At 38.5% G+C, this 14,391-nt stretch overlaps 1 protein-coding gene across 1 annotated transcript; it reads right to left on the reverse strand.

The window, feature by feature from the left end:
* On the reverse strand, positions 6,244-14,391 carry LOC109825087 (ankyrin repeat domain-containing protein 2A-like). The gene is made up of 8 exons (XM_020391808.1): positions 14,194-14,391; positions 14,017-14,093; positions 10,673-10,882; positions 10,395-10,540; positions 10,137-10,308; positions 7,696-7,788; positions 6,692-6,831; positions 6,244-6,610 (listed from the first exon to the last, which is right to left on the reverse strand). The coding sequence occupies exons 1-8, from the start codon at positions 14,210-14,212 to the stop codon at positions 6,511-6,513; spliced, it is 957 nt and encodes a 318-aa protein (XP_020247397.1). The 5' UTR covers positions 14,213-14,391; the 3' UTR covers positions 6,244-6,510.

A 14,391-nucleotide genomic window follows, 5' to 3' on the forward strand; every position in this document is an offset into this window, starting at 1 on the left:
AACAGTGTAGGTCAGCTCAAAATGCAGTGACAACACATCACATATCTGGTTATAATTACATTTTATCAAAGAGAGAATCACTAGTAGAAGTTCGATAGGAAATTATTGCACCATGTAACTTGAATAGATTTCTATTATATCCTCTACAAATATCTCTTGTCAAGCTTCACATATAGAGTAGTTCAAACAATGAGATTGTTGTGTGCAGCGGAAATTTCGGCAGCATCTCTGGTGAACAATAAGAGAGTAGACCTCAACTAAATATCTGTTTCACAAAGGAAACAAGAACCGAAAGTGATATATATCTACAAAGTGGGATATACATTCTTCCTCTCATCAGTTCTAGGACTGACTTGTCGAGGAAACCTAAACAAGCTATTACAAATTCTAACAAGATAACGAATTTTCTGTGGTTCGGTAAGTTGCCTACGTCCACGGGGCAAGTAGGAGGGAGATCTACTATCAGAGAGAGAATACAAATAGAGTTTATAATCACACAAATTAAACCATCAAACAAGCTCTCAAATCTCACACAAATATCTCTCTCAAAAGGATGCTCAAACTCTAAAAACAGCTGTACAAAACTCCTCTTTAAGACAACAGCTATCCTCTACGTTTTCACCAAGCCCACCCGCAAAACCTTCTGCAATTTTCCCGTCTTGCACTAAACCCTAGGGAAAAAATCTGCGTTGGTATTTATAGGAAAAGAAAACACGTTTCGTGAACGCGTTAGTTGAAGAATTGGTGTGGCCCCCAGCCACCAAAACGTGTCTCGTGACGCGTCCCCACGATGAAAACGCGTGGGGGGATTTTGTGCTCGTGGGTGTGGCCCCCATGCTCCCACACATTTACAATTCTCCATCTCGGTGAAGTTTCTCCAAAAACTGAGCCGACACCAAAAACATCCAAATGTCCCACTTGTTGCGTCTAGTACGAAGTAGAATAAATTCATGACAACAGACTCAATCCACAACAAGTTGGGAACCCGAAATAGAGCTCAATCAATCTCCCCCATCAAAACCAACTAATCCAACTCGGCTACATCGTAAAAACTGTCTACGTATCCTCTTGCCCAAGGAATCAAGCCTCACGTAGTTCACCCAAATGGCCACGAACAACCTCAATCAACTAGAAGAGTTTAGAACTCTTCTCCAACATCAACAATAAATCTGCAGCTCATAACTCTCCTAATAGCCCCAAAGCAAAACAAACCAAACACCTCCTCCTGAGGTGAACTAACGGCCATAACCAAATCTGAACTATGTCCACCAGGTACACTCGAATCAACCAACTCATCATCTGCATCAAAACCAACATGATTCCTAATATGTGTCACCTCAGCTGGAATCCTAAACGATGTAGTATGATCTGGAAAACGTGGAGGAATCTCTACCCAATGTGAAGTGGCATCACACTCCACCTACTGCGATATCTCAATGATCTGATCAACACTCTCTACCTGCTGAGAGTCAAAAGTGACATACCTGCTCAGAACAAAATCAGAGTCTCTCAACTGATAACCAAATGAGCCTCTGAGTCCTAAACGTGCAATCGGATCAAATCTCACATCCTCGATGTGACCAAATGTCGGGCAACCAAACATCCGACGCAACCCAAAATCTGAAGCAACTCCACCAGATCCAAAATCTCTAAACACAGCAGTTGACAACTGTTGTGCGCCGCGAAAATTTCGGCAGAGTTTCTGGTGCACAATAAGAGAGAAAGATCACAATATGAATTTCCTTCTCACCAAGGAAATAAGAATCTGAAGCGAATATGTCAACAAAGTGAGATATCGGCTCTTCCTCTCATCAGTTCTAGGACTGACTTGTCGAGGGATCCTAAAAACTATTACAATGACCACAAATAGCAAATCACACAAGTTTTACGTGGTTCAGCAAATTACCTACGTCCACGGAGAAAGGAGGGGGGAGATCTACTATTAGAGAGGAGAGATACAACTAGGGTTTATAATCTCACAACCTAAACCCTCTCACAAACTCTCAGATCCCTCACACAAAATCTCTCTCAAAAGGGGATACACAAAATCCTAGAACAGCTGTACAAAAAACTTCTCTTCAAAACAGCCGAAAAAAACTCATTTTCCCAGCCTCTGCTCTTGCGCGCTTGCAGCCGCCAATCAGAAGTCTCCCTTTTGCTTTCTTTTTGCCAAAGAACAAAAGAGAAAACACTCAGCCACAATTTCCACACTCTCCCCCGCTCGTTTGCACCGAAACCTAGGTTACGAATCTCAGCTGTATATAGCTGAGATGCCGAATTTAATCGGGTGGGCCTAGCCACGCAAAATCTCTTCACGTAGCTTCTTTTCACGTGGTTTTCACCCCGCGTGGCCCCTACGAGCTCTTTTGCATTCACAAGAGTTATTTTCACGCGGTTTTCATCACGCGCCCAAGAGCCCATGTGGCCCCCACCTCGTCTCAATACAACAACAACCTATGAACAAGATGGCCTAAATATGTCGAAGCCCGAACACCAAAACCAAAGCTTGACATCAAACGTCGATCCTCCTCCAGCAAGGAACAGCTCACCAAATCTATCATCTCATTTCGTCGCCCTAATGTTTTCCCTCTAATGAAGTGTCTCCAACTGCCGTGAGCTCGGCACAAACGCAGAAAAGAACCCCTACCTAAAACAGAATGACGGGTTACCTTTCTGTCATTACACTTTCTCCAACTGTTGTTGACTTCTAGGACTTCACACCAACGGAACTTGGTTGTGACTCACCAATGCCTAGAACAGTCACCAATACAGGAAACTGCATACCTATTACCTCCCAATGATGCCCCCTTGGAAGTCCCTCAAATACCTGAATGAATACCCCTTAGAAGACCCCTCAATCGATGGATAGAAGTGCCAAACTCCACCTCGGTCTTCTCGCTCATATCAAAGTGTTCATAGGACTTTAAACTGCAGGTCAAAGCACTCCTCAACAAACAATGCACAGTACCAATAACCAAATATCTCAGCCTCAACAAACTCCGCAGTCTAGCCAAATCCAAAGCAGTTGTCAGCTCATCACCAATCACTGTGCTACCAATCAAATGATATAAATTTCTCTTTCTGACGCCATTCATCACAATCATGGAAAAACTAGCAGCCATCCTGCCAACAATTACCTGTTGTGCTCAATAAATAAAGTGAACTCGTGAAATTTTTTATTCAGCATGAATGTAGGATGCAAAATATGGCAATTGATGATATGGTGATCAGAATAAAACTAAAAAAAAGCACCAAACCGATATGAATGTCACTTTGAACTCTACCTGCCCAATACCCAGAAAGAAACACAGATCAATAGTGAAAAAGAAGTAACTATTCATAGTTCCTCCAGTGGTAGCAACTACAGGAATGAAAATTATAAAGCCTACCAAGCCTCCTACTTCACCTTAACTCCATGTCAAATGTGAGCATGACTGAAGACAAAAGTAATGAATCACAAATCCACCAATCTTATAGACCCCCTGTTGCATCGCCCAGTTGCGGATAGACCCCCTGTAGTTCTAACTGTGCAGACACTACCTCCGTACTATTTAACCAAGTACGGAGAGACTCCCTCGGTGAACTTTCTTTTAGTCGTTTAAAAGTGAAAAAAAAAATAGAGGCCTATCCTCACAAATAGAACTTAAAGGGGGTCATATCCACGTCTAAGAAGTTTTGATTTTTTTCTAAGAGTAAATACAAGACTTCACAAATACAAGACTTCACATCCTCACAGTTTATTGAAGTCAAGGTCTAAGTGCTGTCTTGATGTCGTCCTCTTAATTGCTTACAACCAAGTTCTCCTATACCTACTTTTAATCCTCCTCACTCCGTAAATTATAATCCTATCACTTCTCCTAAACGATGCGTTTCGTAGACTCGAGCCTTGTATATCGACCCGAAATAAAATGGTATAAAGTGTCACAACAACAAAACTACGTGGATAAGCTAACAGCATCTCCAAGCGATTTTTATGTAAGTTTGAATAGGAATCATGAAGGTGAGCAGTACCCTTTTGTCAATGCATTGCGGCGAGGTTTCTCGCTGTTGAAGCGATCGCGGCGAGGTTTCCCGAGGTTTTCTACGCCTTGGAACCATGGGCGCTGGTCGGCGTCGGGGATGTGGAGGTAGAATTTGGCGGGAATGAGCTTCACGGGGTCGTCGACGAAGGGCTCTTTCGAGACGCTTTTTTTGCCCGTCTTCTTCTTCTTCGTTGTGTCGGCCCTTTTTTTCATTTATTTGAATCATGGGTACTTACAAATTGACCATTCGAATCTCAATATTTGCAAAACCACCCTCAAATCACCATTTTTTGTAAAAACGAATTCCAAATCAATCAACCCATCAACTTCGATACGCTAATTTGTAATTGTAATATAAAAATTAATCAAACTTTAACTCACCAAGATGATAATTTGTTGGTTTTAGTACTATTTTTTCTCGAAATTGATGATTTAAGTAATAGTTTTGCAAATATTAAGATTTAAGTGATAGTTTTGCGAATGTCTATAATGTAAGGGATACATATGCAAATAACTCTTTTTTTGGGGGGGTGGGTTTGTTTGGGATGTGTGTAGGGGTGTGCAACGGTCGGTTCGGTTCGGTTTTTACTAAAATTTGAACAACCGAACCGAATCGCATATAATTCAAAACCGAACCGAACTGTTACAAGTCAGTTCAGTTCGGTTTGTTCGGTTCTAACTTCATCAAACTTCTTATCAAACAACAAACTGTGTTAAAGAAAAAAAAAGATATCAACAAAGTAGGAGATTATGAAGCATTAAACATTAATATATAATGATATTGTTTTTAACACATAATGATTCAGAAAATGAGTTTAGGGTTTGAGTCTTTGACTCTTATATAATGATATTGTTTTTAACACATAATGATTCAGAAAATGAGTTTAGGGTTTGAGTCTTTGACTCTTTGGAGACGGGTCGGCTAGGATTTGAGATCAGAATAGGTAGTATTGCACTATATTCGGTCGGTTCGGATCGGTTCGGGTTGAAAAGTTTTCAAACCGACCCGAACCGCCCTACTCATAAAACCGATTTTTTCGGATCGGGTCGGGTCGGGTCGGTCGGTTTGGACCGAACCATGCTCAGCCCTACATGTGTGTGTGTTTTTTTTCGTGTTTTTTTTTTGTTGGGGGGTGGGGGGTGGTACTGCCATTTCTATTCTTGCCTTTTTTTACCTCCTTTCCTCGCCTCCATTTTTCTGGTTTATTTGCAGAAAGGCCCAATTATTTGACATCTCAAATCGTTGAATTCCTATTAGATTCTCCAATTCCTATGGGTTGCTTCAAATTAAACCCTTTAAACAAAAGTATACTAGCAACAAGAAAGATATAAGGATTAAGAAATCTAATTGTAACTTCAACGATTTGAGAGAATAATTTCAAAATAATAATGATTTAAGACCCAATATAATTACGGCCGGAGGAAGACGAATCCCCTGAACTTCGTTTTCCCAACTGAACCTCCATAACTTTTCCCACAAAAATCCCCGACTTCACCATTAGTCTTGAACTATAATCTCCATCCAAGATCAGTATCCAAGTTCAGTTGCGTGCTTGTAAAGATTCGTCCGTGTAACGACTCTTGAACCTCAAAAGCATTTCTTTAATGGAAGAAATGTGTATGAGCTGACAACTCATTTTATAAAATAAGTTGCCCACTAACGTTAATAGTGTTTAAGCCCGCCTAGTTGACACAGAATAGATGTGAAGTCTTGTATTTGTTGAGTGAAAAAATCTTTTTAAGGACCCAAAATATGGGACCAATAAAGGGGACAAGTGAGGGGTCCCCCTCCTATTGGATAATGAGTTGGCCATCATTAATGATGACCAACTCATTATCCAATAGGAGGGGGACACCTCACTTGTCCCCTTTATTGGTCCTATATTTTGGGTCCCTGTAGCAAAGCTCAAAGGAAAGCAAATAAACATGCATACCGCTAAAAGGTTCGCGTTTTTATTGCAACTAGGTCCAACCAAAACAGAGATACTGAACGCAATCGAGAATGTCTCCAAGGATTTGCCTTTCATACTAACACAACCAAAACTACTGAAATTTCATGCTAGACGCATGCTTAACCAGCTACTCTTTGCCAACGAATAATAGGGCCTCATACCCGTTAATCTTTAGCATCATTTTCTGGGGACATTTTGCATCATGGACTCGGAGAGAATCTGACACCAGATCTTAATATTTCACTAGTTTTCTAATGCTCAACATAACAAAACCAGATAATGATGACCTCAACTTTTTACAAACAATTATTGTAGCACAGCCCAGGACTGAGAAATGAATATAAACCAATTCCGTTCACAACATGACATGACAAGCACCAAGTATATCTAACGGTCCGTCCAAATATCATAAGTTTTTCACTCACATAAGAGAGTACACAATTCAACTAGAAGAGTAACACTAATAACTACAAGCCCCCACGCTGAACTCGAAAGCATCAAACTTCACATACATTCAAACAATAATGTGATGTAGATTACAAGAATGCATCCTTTTCGAGCAGCTTCAGTACCTCATCATGGTTGTTCAACTTGGCAACATCAATAGGAGTCTTTCCGTCCAAATTTTGCAGAGTACTGTACCACGAGAACTTGAAGGTAAGCCATTAAACAAGTAAGCTAGTGAGAGGTACTACAAGGAAAATTTTGATGGCTTACACTGCGGCACCATTCTCTAATAGAAGAGCTACACATTCCTTTTGTCCATAACCTGCAGCGTAATGAAGAGCAGTGTTTTTGTTCTTGTCCAGCGCATCAACAGCAGCTCCAGCCTCAAGAAGGACTTGAGCACATTTTATCTGATGTTCAAATATCGGCATACAGGTTGAAACTTGTTAAAAAAGAATTTGTAACTACTTTCCAGAGAAAAACTTAGTGAATATCTAATCTCCTTAAATGACAGAAGCATACAAATGCAAATCCATTCCCTCATGTCTAGCATCCATTGAAGTCATAAACCCCTCCCCCTTTTTTTTCCTTTTCTTTTCAAAGTATTTTTTTCATTCCTTTCACATTCAGACAACGGGGCATAGACAAGGATAGCCTGTACACATTAGATATATGCAGAGAACCAAACATCTTACACAGTTGAATAGTATAGGTATATAATAGGCATATTGGATTAGGAACATGCATAAATTATGTATACAACACCAACAACCAAGCCTTCATCCCAAATGTTTGGGGTCGGCTGCATGAATCCTATTTTTTCATTCCAGCATATATTACGTATAGTTATTCTTGATTATTGGCTTTACATTAATGTTAAAACATAGTACCAGATCTTGATCTTCCTGCAAGCATTAGATAAAGCAATAATAAACTGTTTAATTTATCGTAATTGCAACAGCAAAAATCCAGTAAGAATGTCACCGAAAACTGTGACATGGGTACAAGTTCAAGCATAGAAAATAAGATAGGGCGTAGCCTGCTTTCTGATATCATTGTCCAGGGAAAAGGGAGTGACAAGGCTGGATATATGGGCACTAAAACTGCAAGGCAAACATGATTCATTTCCTATAAGGACCAAAGTATTTGGATAAATAGGTTGCTATAATGTTTGCAACTCTCCACAGATAAGTAATAATACACATTCACAAACCAAATTTTTTTAAGTGTAACTATTATTTCATTAGAAGAAACTAGAAGTAAACTCTCCATACCTCGCCAAAGCCACATGCAAAATGCAAAGCCCTTCTTCCTTCAGAGTCTTCTTCATCCTTGTCAGCTCCAGCGGCAAGTGCACTTTTTAAGCCCTATTTGGGACACAAGCAATGTTTACTTCAGAATATTCAGACAGCTGAAAATGTTGGGTAGTGTTGAAACTCAACAAGAATATAGCTACATTAGGATAACATGTTCTCCGCAAGTGTATGGGCAAAACTTGCAAAGATTTAGAATTACCGAGCAGTAGAGGATATTATTAGAAGCACATTGTAGGCAATACAAAAGCTTGTCACTAAAAGTCTAGAAAGTATATATTTCTTCCTAGAGGATGAACATATATCCCATGAACATAACAATATGTTCTAGTAAAGTCAGAGTAAAACATATATAAGCACCAGTACAATGAAAAGTAGTATCTTGTCAAAAGTTTATTCTGTATCCATGTTTATAGGTCATATTTACTTAAAGAAGCTGCACATTTCTCCTACTATCAAAATGCATAACAGATAATAAAAAATAACGTATAATATCTTACTGGGTTTAGTTTACCTGATTAAAAACACAGTGCTACTACGGAGCCCCAAGCAAAAAAGAACCATTATTTTGATGATTGCACTAGCCAAACATAAGCAGGTAAAATTCCCTCGGCATCAAATTATTCCATGAACCAAAAGTTAATTTCAAAAAATTGGTAACTTTCAAGATGTTAGGACAATGTTCATTTAGAAGTAGCTGATTAGGTAATAAGTGGTGGTCATTTTGGATTGACTTACATGATTGCTCAGGAGGGGAGTTGATTGATGGCATCTTCTAATTTTATGACCTCTTTTAACTATTAATAACTAACATCCAGGGTGAACATACATAATGCTACAATATGGGTGCACAACCAATGAATTTTCACAATTAGGAGGATAATGGTGGACCATGTATCTCAGTGCAGCCTGGCTGCATGGTATCTAACCACATAATACTTTGGTTGGTCTCACCTCTTAATAGTTGATACAATTTTCACAATTAGAAGGACAATACCTGGCTGCATGGTATCTGACCACATAATACTTGGTTGGTCTCACCTCCTAATAGTTGATACATGCACCAGTGGGGAATGCTGTCCCAATAGTTGATGCTCTTGAGTATGACCGAGTTAAGATGTCATGTCAATTTGCCATGCTAGAAGAAACTTATTGTTCATATTTTATGCAAAGAAACTTTAAGACAAGCCAAGCATTTAAACCAAAGGCCCAAACTAATATCTATTTCACAGCCCGACCTCATTCTAGTACCTTGTAAGCCTGAAGCATATTAGGGATTTATTTGACATAACTCTTCAAAGGAAAAACCTTCCCATTTCTGTATGTTATATTTGGGCCAAACTATCAGATTGGTATTTTTGTACACCCCTCTTATCTGTTTGGTTTCTTTTTTTCGTATCTCCGGCAGCATTTTGGTTTTTTTTAATGAGCCAAATGTGCAATTAGACCCAAAACTTCGTCGCCAATGGACAAAAGCCGTGAAACCTCACAGGATGCTATTAGTGCTATATCACGAGGAAAGTGCCAAAAGATTATGTGGCACATTAGTATAAGGATAACAACTATGCCAAAGCTTATGCAAGAATGTTGAGTCCACTATAAGGAAGTAATTGTGGGGACAGAAAAGGGGAGAGCATGATAATACCTCCAAACATAAATATAGTGAAGAGAAAGCTCGGGAGGCCAAAGCTGCTAGGAGGAAAGAAGTTTCACAGCTTTTTTTTCGCCGGCGGCGAAGATTGTGGGTCTAATTGCACATTTGGCTAAAAAACCAAAAATTTCACTGGAGCTAGATAAAAAACCAAATTGGTAAGATAGGTGTATAAAAAATACCAATATGGTAATTTAGCCATTATATTTCTAACCATAGTTTTGTACATTTTTATTCTCTGTTGAGTGATGTGTGTGTGTGTGTGTGTGTGTGTTTTTTTTCTTTCTTTTGCCCCCTAAATATATGGTAATAGCTTGCAAAAATTTGCTTGCCATGCCTGTTTGTACCAAACGCTAGGGGAAAAAATCTCTATTACAAGTATAGTGAGGACAAATACAAGGTGTTTGTTTTCTGTGGTGTGATCACCAAGCTCTGTTTGCATAAAGATGTAATTCTTATCTTGTATAAAGTATGCAGAAGATATCTGCTTTCTGTTGGATGTACAACATATGACTGGGATGATGATCTATGCTTCTCTTTACCAAGTGTTTACTCGGTTTCTCTACTGCGCTTAGTGCCACAAACAGAATAGAGGGGTAAACTGTTCCAAGCGAAATACCCAAAATTTACTATGCTTTCAACTGCAGCCTTCATTTATCATCATCATCCAGGTAGAATAAATTCAAACAGTATTCCTGAATGCAACAAAATTAAACGGAAAAGAGTATGAGCATATTTGTAGCATTCGTACCTCAACATCGCCAACACTAGCAGTGTGATGAATAACTGATTCATCCTCATCTCCGGTTTCCTCTTCCGCTTCTTGGGGTCCAGAAACTTCCGTTGATGATGCAGCCTCCTTTGATGTGGGCACTCCCATTGCTTGGCCTATCTTTTTAAGAACTTCAGAATCATTCCAGTACCTAAGAAAAAAATTATGAAAGAAATAAAGGAGAAAATTCTGCAATGATAGTAACAGTTGAATCAATAATGTGTTAGCATCTAGTACTTCATCATTGCAGCAGGACCTCCGGTCTCTATCTCATCAAGAATTGGCTTCAGAGATGGATCTTCCTTCATACGTGCCATCCTTTCTTCGATCTGTTCTGTGTTCGGATTAGTAAAACTCTCAAGCATACCGGACATAGAAGGATCCTGCAAATGTAAAATTTTGGAGCTGGATTAGTAGAACTTTCAAGCATACTAAACATAGTAGAACCATTGTAATAGCCAAATAAGCCATCACCTGATATACATATTCCAAATTGGCATCATATGAAAAGTTACCTGCATCAGTGCATTTCCCAGCCGTTCTGCCATTGTCATGAACTGAGGGTTTTGCATAACCTTTTGCATGGTAGAAATATATTGCTGGGTATCCATCGGTGGGACCCCATCTGGCCCCACATTTTGAACACTTTTCTGAAGCTGTTCTGCCATCTGATTAAACACAGGGTCCTTTGATATCTGCTCTGCCAAGTCTTTTATAGACGGATCCTACACATCATGGCAAACCAAAACAAACTTCAACCTCAATATGTTCTAAGAGAGCTAGAACACTTCGCAAGTAATTGTTCAAAACTATAAGAGAACTTGAAAGGATAGGAAATCCAAAAAAGGCTAAAGTACTGACTACGCCAACGATGGTGTAAGGAAAATGTCACATGAATCAAATACATGCTACAGAAAAGAGATATATAATAGAGATTAGAGAACTTGAAAAGGATAAGGCAAAAAATAAAAAATAAAAACCTTAAGTATTGATTATTCCTAGAATGACGCAAGGAAAATGCCATATAAATCAAGTAAAAGATATAGAAAAGAGAAGCATAGTAGAGATAGTCGCTGCACGGTTTTCATCCTTTTCACATACAATCCAACATATGAGTTCAAGTTCCAAGTTTACTTTAGATCCTATAAGGACTTATGACACTTCCTACTGCGAACCATAGCAAGTTAAATTTTATAATCTGAGACAAAAGCGTGGAGTGAGCCAAGAAATAAATGATAGTGCACAATGCTCCCAAAGAAAAAGTAGTGGTGGAAAATATGCTGAACATAATTGTTTAGATAACACCTTCTCCCGGAGAAGAGAGGAGAATAGGCGAACAAGTAATAATGGAAGGCCCCTTCGCTTCTCAAACAGAACTGGTGATAATAAAGGTGATAAATCTAATTGTTCAATCTGGTGATCTCATACTTGTAAATGTGTGTTAGATGAACCTCCATAAATACGAGTCCATGTAAATGTAACGTAGCCGATGTATATTATGTACAAGTCTGTGGATAAATCATAATTGTACTCCTATCTCCCTCCCTCTTCCCCTTATGTATGTGGACTTTGTATTCCTCTCCCTCATATGAACATGTTTCGGCATACACACATCAACTGTTCACATGTAAATGTACAGATGCACGTATATACCACATATGTAGAATCATAAATCAAAACATATATACCAAAATAGGAAGCTACATGTTACATGCCCTTCATCCCTCATTTCCGCAAGCTACTTGTTGTACGTGTCATAAATACAAGTCTCATGTACAGAAATATGTGCCTCCTTGTTATATACCCTCCCTTTATTTGTCTATCTATATATCTATCCATATATTTGATACTTTAGTTGTCTCCATGGTTACAAGTCTCCATAAGGTACTTACATCACCTCAAGTCCATCACCCCCCCCCCCCAACAAACACACACACACACACACACACACACACAAAATAACCAGAAAATGGGCAGAATACTGGTGCTAAGGAAACAAATAACATTCGATAGTTGTCTTTCAGATATTATTTGTAATTTGAGTATGAATAATATGTAAGCTTATTCCTATAATGCTTAAACGAACAAAAGTATACAAATTAGCAGGAAGCAATGTAGTTTATGTATATCTTATTTCACTAACTGCAAGTTAAGGAGGAATAGAAATAAGTTTCCAAAAGAATGGAGGCTTCCTCCTAATTTTTAACACCTTCGAAAAATAAATTTAACTAAGTACAACACAAGTAGAGTTACAGGTTTGACATAAAAGTGTGCAATGATGGGGATTAAAACAGCCAAGAAAATGGATAATCTCCATTTCTCCCCCTTTTATATAGACAAAGGTATGGTGACTATCCCCTAACTAGACAAAGAACAATTCAATACAATCGTCTCAGATTTTTTTTTTTAATTTGAGAATCTGTAACATGTAATCTTGTGCAGAAAAAAAAACAAAGGAGTATAAGTTAGCTGAAATTTATAGCTTATATCTGAAAAGATAGTATTCCCTAGAAATATTGTTTTCCTACCAGTTTTTAACATAGTTGGAAGAAATCACTAATACAAGAAATCCCAACATCAGAGAGGCTACAATCCTCAAGATTAACATACCAGGGATAATGGTGCCATCTAACCTTACACCATAGGCCTGAATCTTTGTTAGTACTGTCATGAATAGACCAGTGCTTTCTATATCCTAATTTAGCCAAAATATCTAACCCCAAAAATCTAATGAAGTGGCTCCACTTCGGACATCTGATCAAAAGGTCATTAGCTTAATATTCTATCTATTGCATATGCATATACCTTAACGTCCTCATGTGCAATTTCTTCGCACATACTTAACCTATAATCTTCGATACAAATTGAAGGTGAAACCAAAATCATAGGCCAAAGCACTAAGCTGCCCAGAATCTTGTTTCAGATATTTCTTCAACTTTCTCTCGGCCGCCACAATCCTATCTCCAATCTGTCCAATATCATTAAAGGATCCTTCGATGGGATAGATAGCAATGTTTCAAGTTAGTGCGTAACAGGACCCCAAAATCAATGATACGTCAAATAAACCATAAACACATCCAACAATGGGAAGAATAAAAATTCTAATAGAAGTCACTAATCGATACCTGTACGAGTCAGCCAAAGAAAATGCTTTTTACAGTAAGAATCAATAAAGGTTGTGTCTCAGCAAAAAAAATCAAGTAGCCAAAAATAGTAAATAGTATTTCCGCCTAATCCTTAAAAACAAGCTGACTTGTCAAAAGAAAAATAACAAAACCCATCACAAGCCCTTCTAAATATAAAGTTACCGGTGCATATGAATGTCAAACAACGCCTCAAGGTAGAACCGTCAAGATGGGCTGCTAACTATGATCATATTAATTCCAATTCATGCCATCCACCTTCAATTTACCATCTCCAACAAAAAAATATTGCAAAATACATAAAACTGATTCGAGCATGAAAATTTTAACAATCGAAAGTACCCATATTTCAACCTAAACCAGTATACTAGCTAAATTTTAAATTAAATCAAGATGACATATTTTTTTTGTTCAGCCAGTGGTGTAACATGACAAGTATAATCTAAATTCCAAGCCACGAACGAGAACAATCAAGACGGCTATGAAGTAGGGTCATCCAAATCCCAATCCATGCCAAGGGAATTTTCCGAAGAGAGAGGAGCCTTTTGATCTAACTTTAATTTACCATCCAAAATAAAAAGATGAACTATGTATTTGGTACAAATGAATACAAAAACACACGCAGAATCTCATAAAAATAAAGCCATAACGTCCACATCCAAACTAGAAAATAATTCATCGTAATTTGGGCGTAAGAAAGGGAGCTTTTTTTTTACATCGAGAATATCTTGCATGGCCGACAAATCGAAAGGGACTCCAGGGATCCTGCTCTCCGACGAGCTCGATTTATCATCTACCAACAATCAAACACGGGTCAAATTAGAGTAATTCCTAGGGTTAGGGTTTCATCGATTGGAAAAATTCCAGCAGAAGTAGCAGGGATCTAGGTCTACCTGCTTTTCCTGAAGACATGATGGTAAAACCCTAGCAAATCGGTTCGCCAGAGAGAGGAGAAAATGGCGGATCAAGATTTATATATATATATAGAGAGAGAGAGATTCTTTGCTTCGAATTGGGGATGGAATTTTATTGATTGAGGTTTTGGGGGGGGATCTTGGATCGTTGGGGGAAGGGATAAGAGGAGAGTGCAG

This window comes from Asparagus officinalis, chromosome 10, assembly GCF_001876935.1.
Source record: "Asparagus officinalis chromosome 10, Aspof.V1, whole genome shotgun sequence".
NCBI classification, from domain to species: domain Eukaryota; kingdom Viridiplantae; phylum Streptophyta; class Magnoliopsida; order Asparagales; family Asparagaceae; genus Asparagus; species Asparagus officinalis.

Bases quoted from the DNA above. Each gene is read 5' to 3' on its own strand.
- LOC109825087 (XM_020391808.1), bottom strand. The intron at 10,883-14,016 runs GTAAAAAAAAAG...CATGATGTGTAG, and splicing joins CCATGCAAGATATTCTCGAT to GATCCGTCTATAAAAGACTT. The intron at 6,832-7,695 runs GTATGGAGAGTT...TTTGAACATCAG, and splicing joins TTGCATGTGGCTTTGGCGAG to ATAAAATGTGCTCAAGTCCT.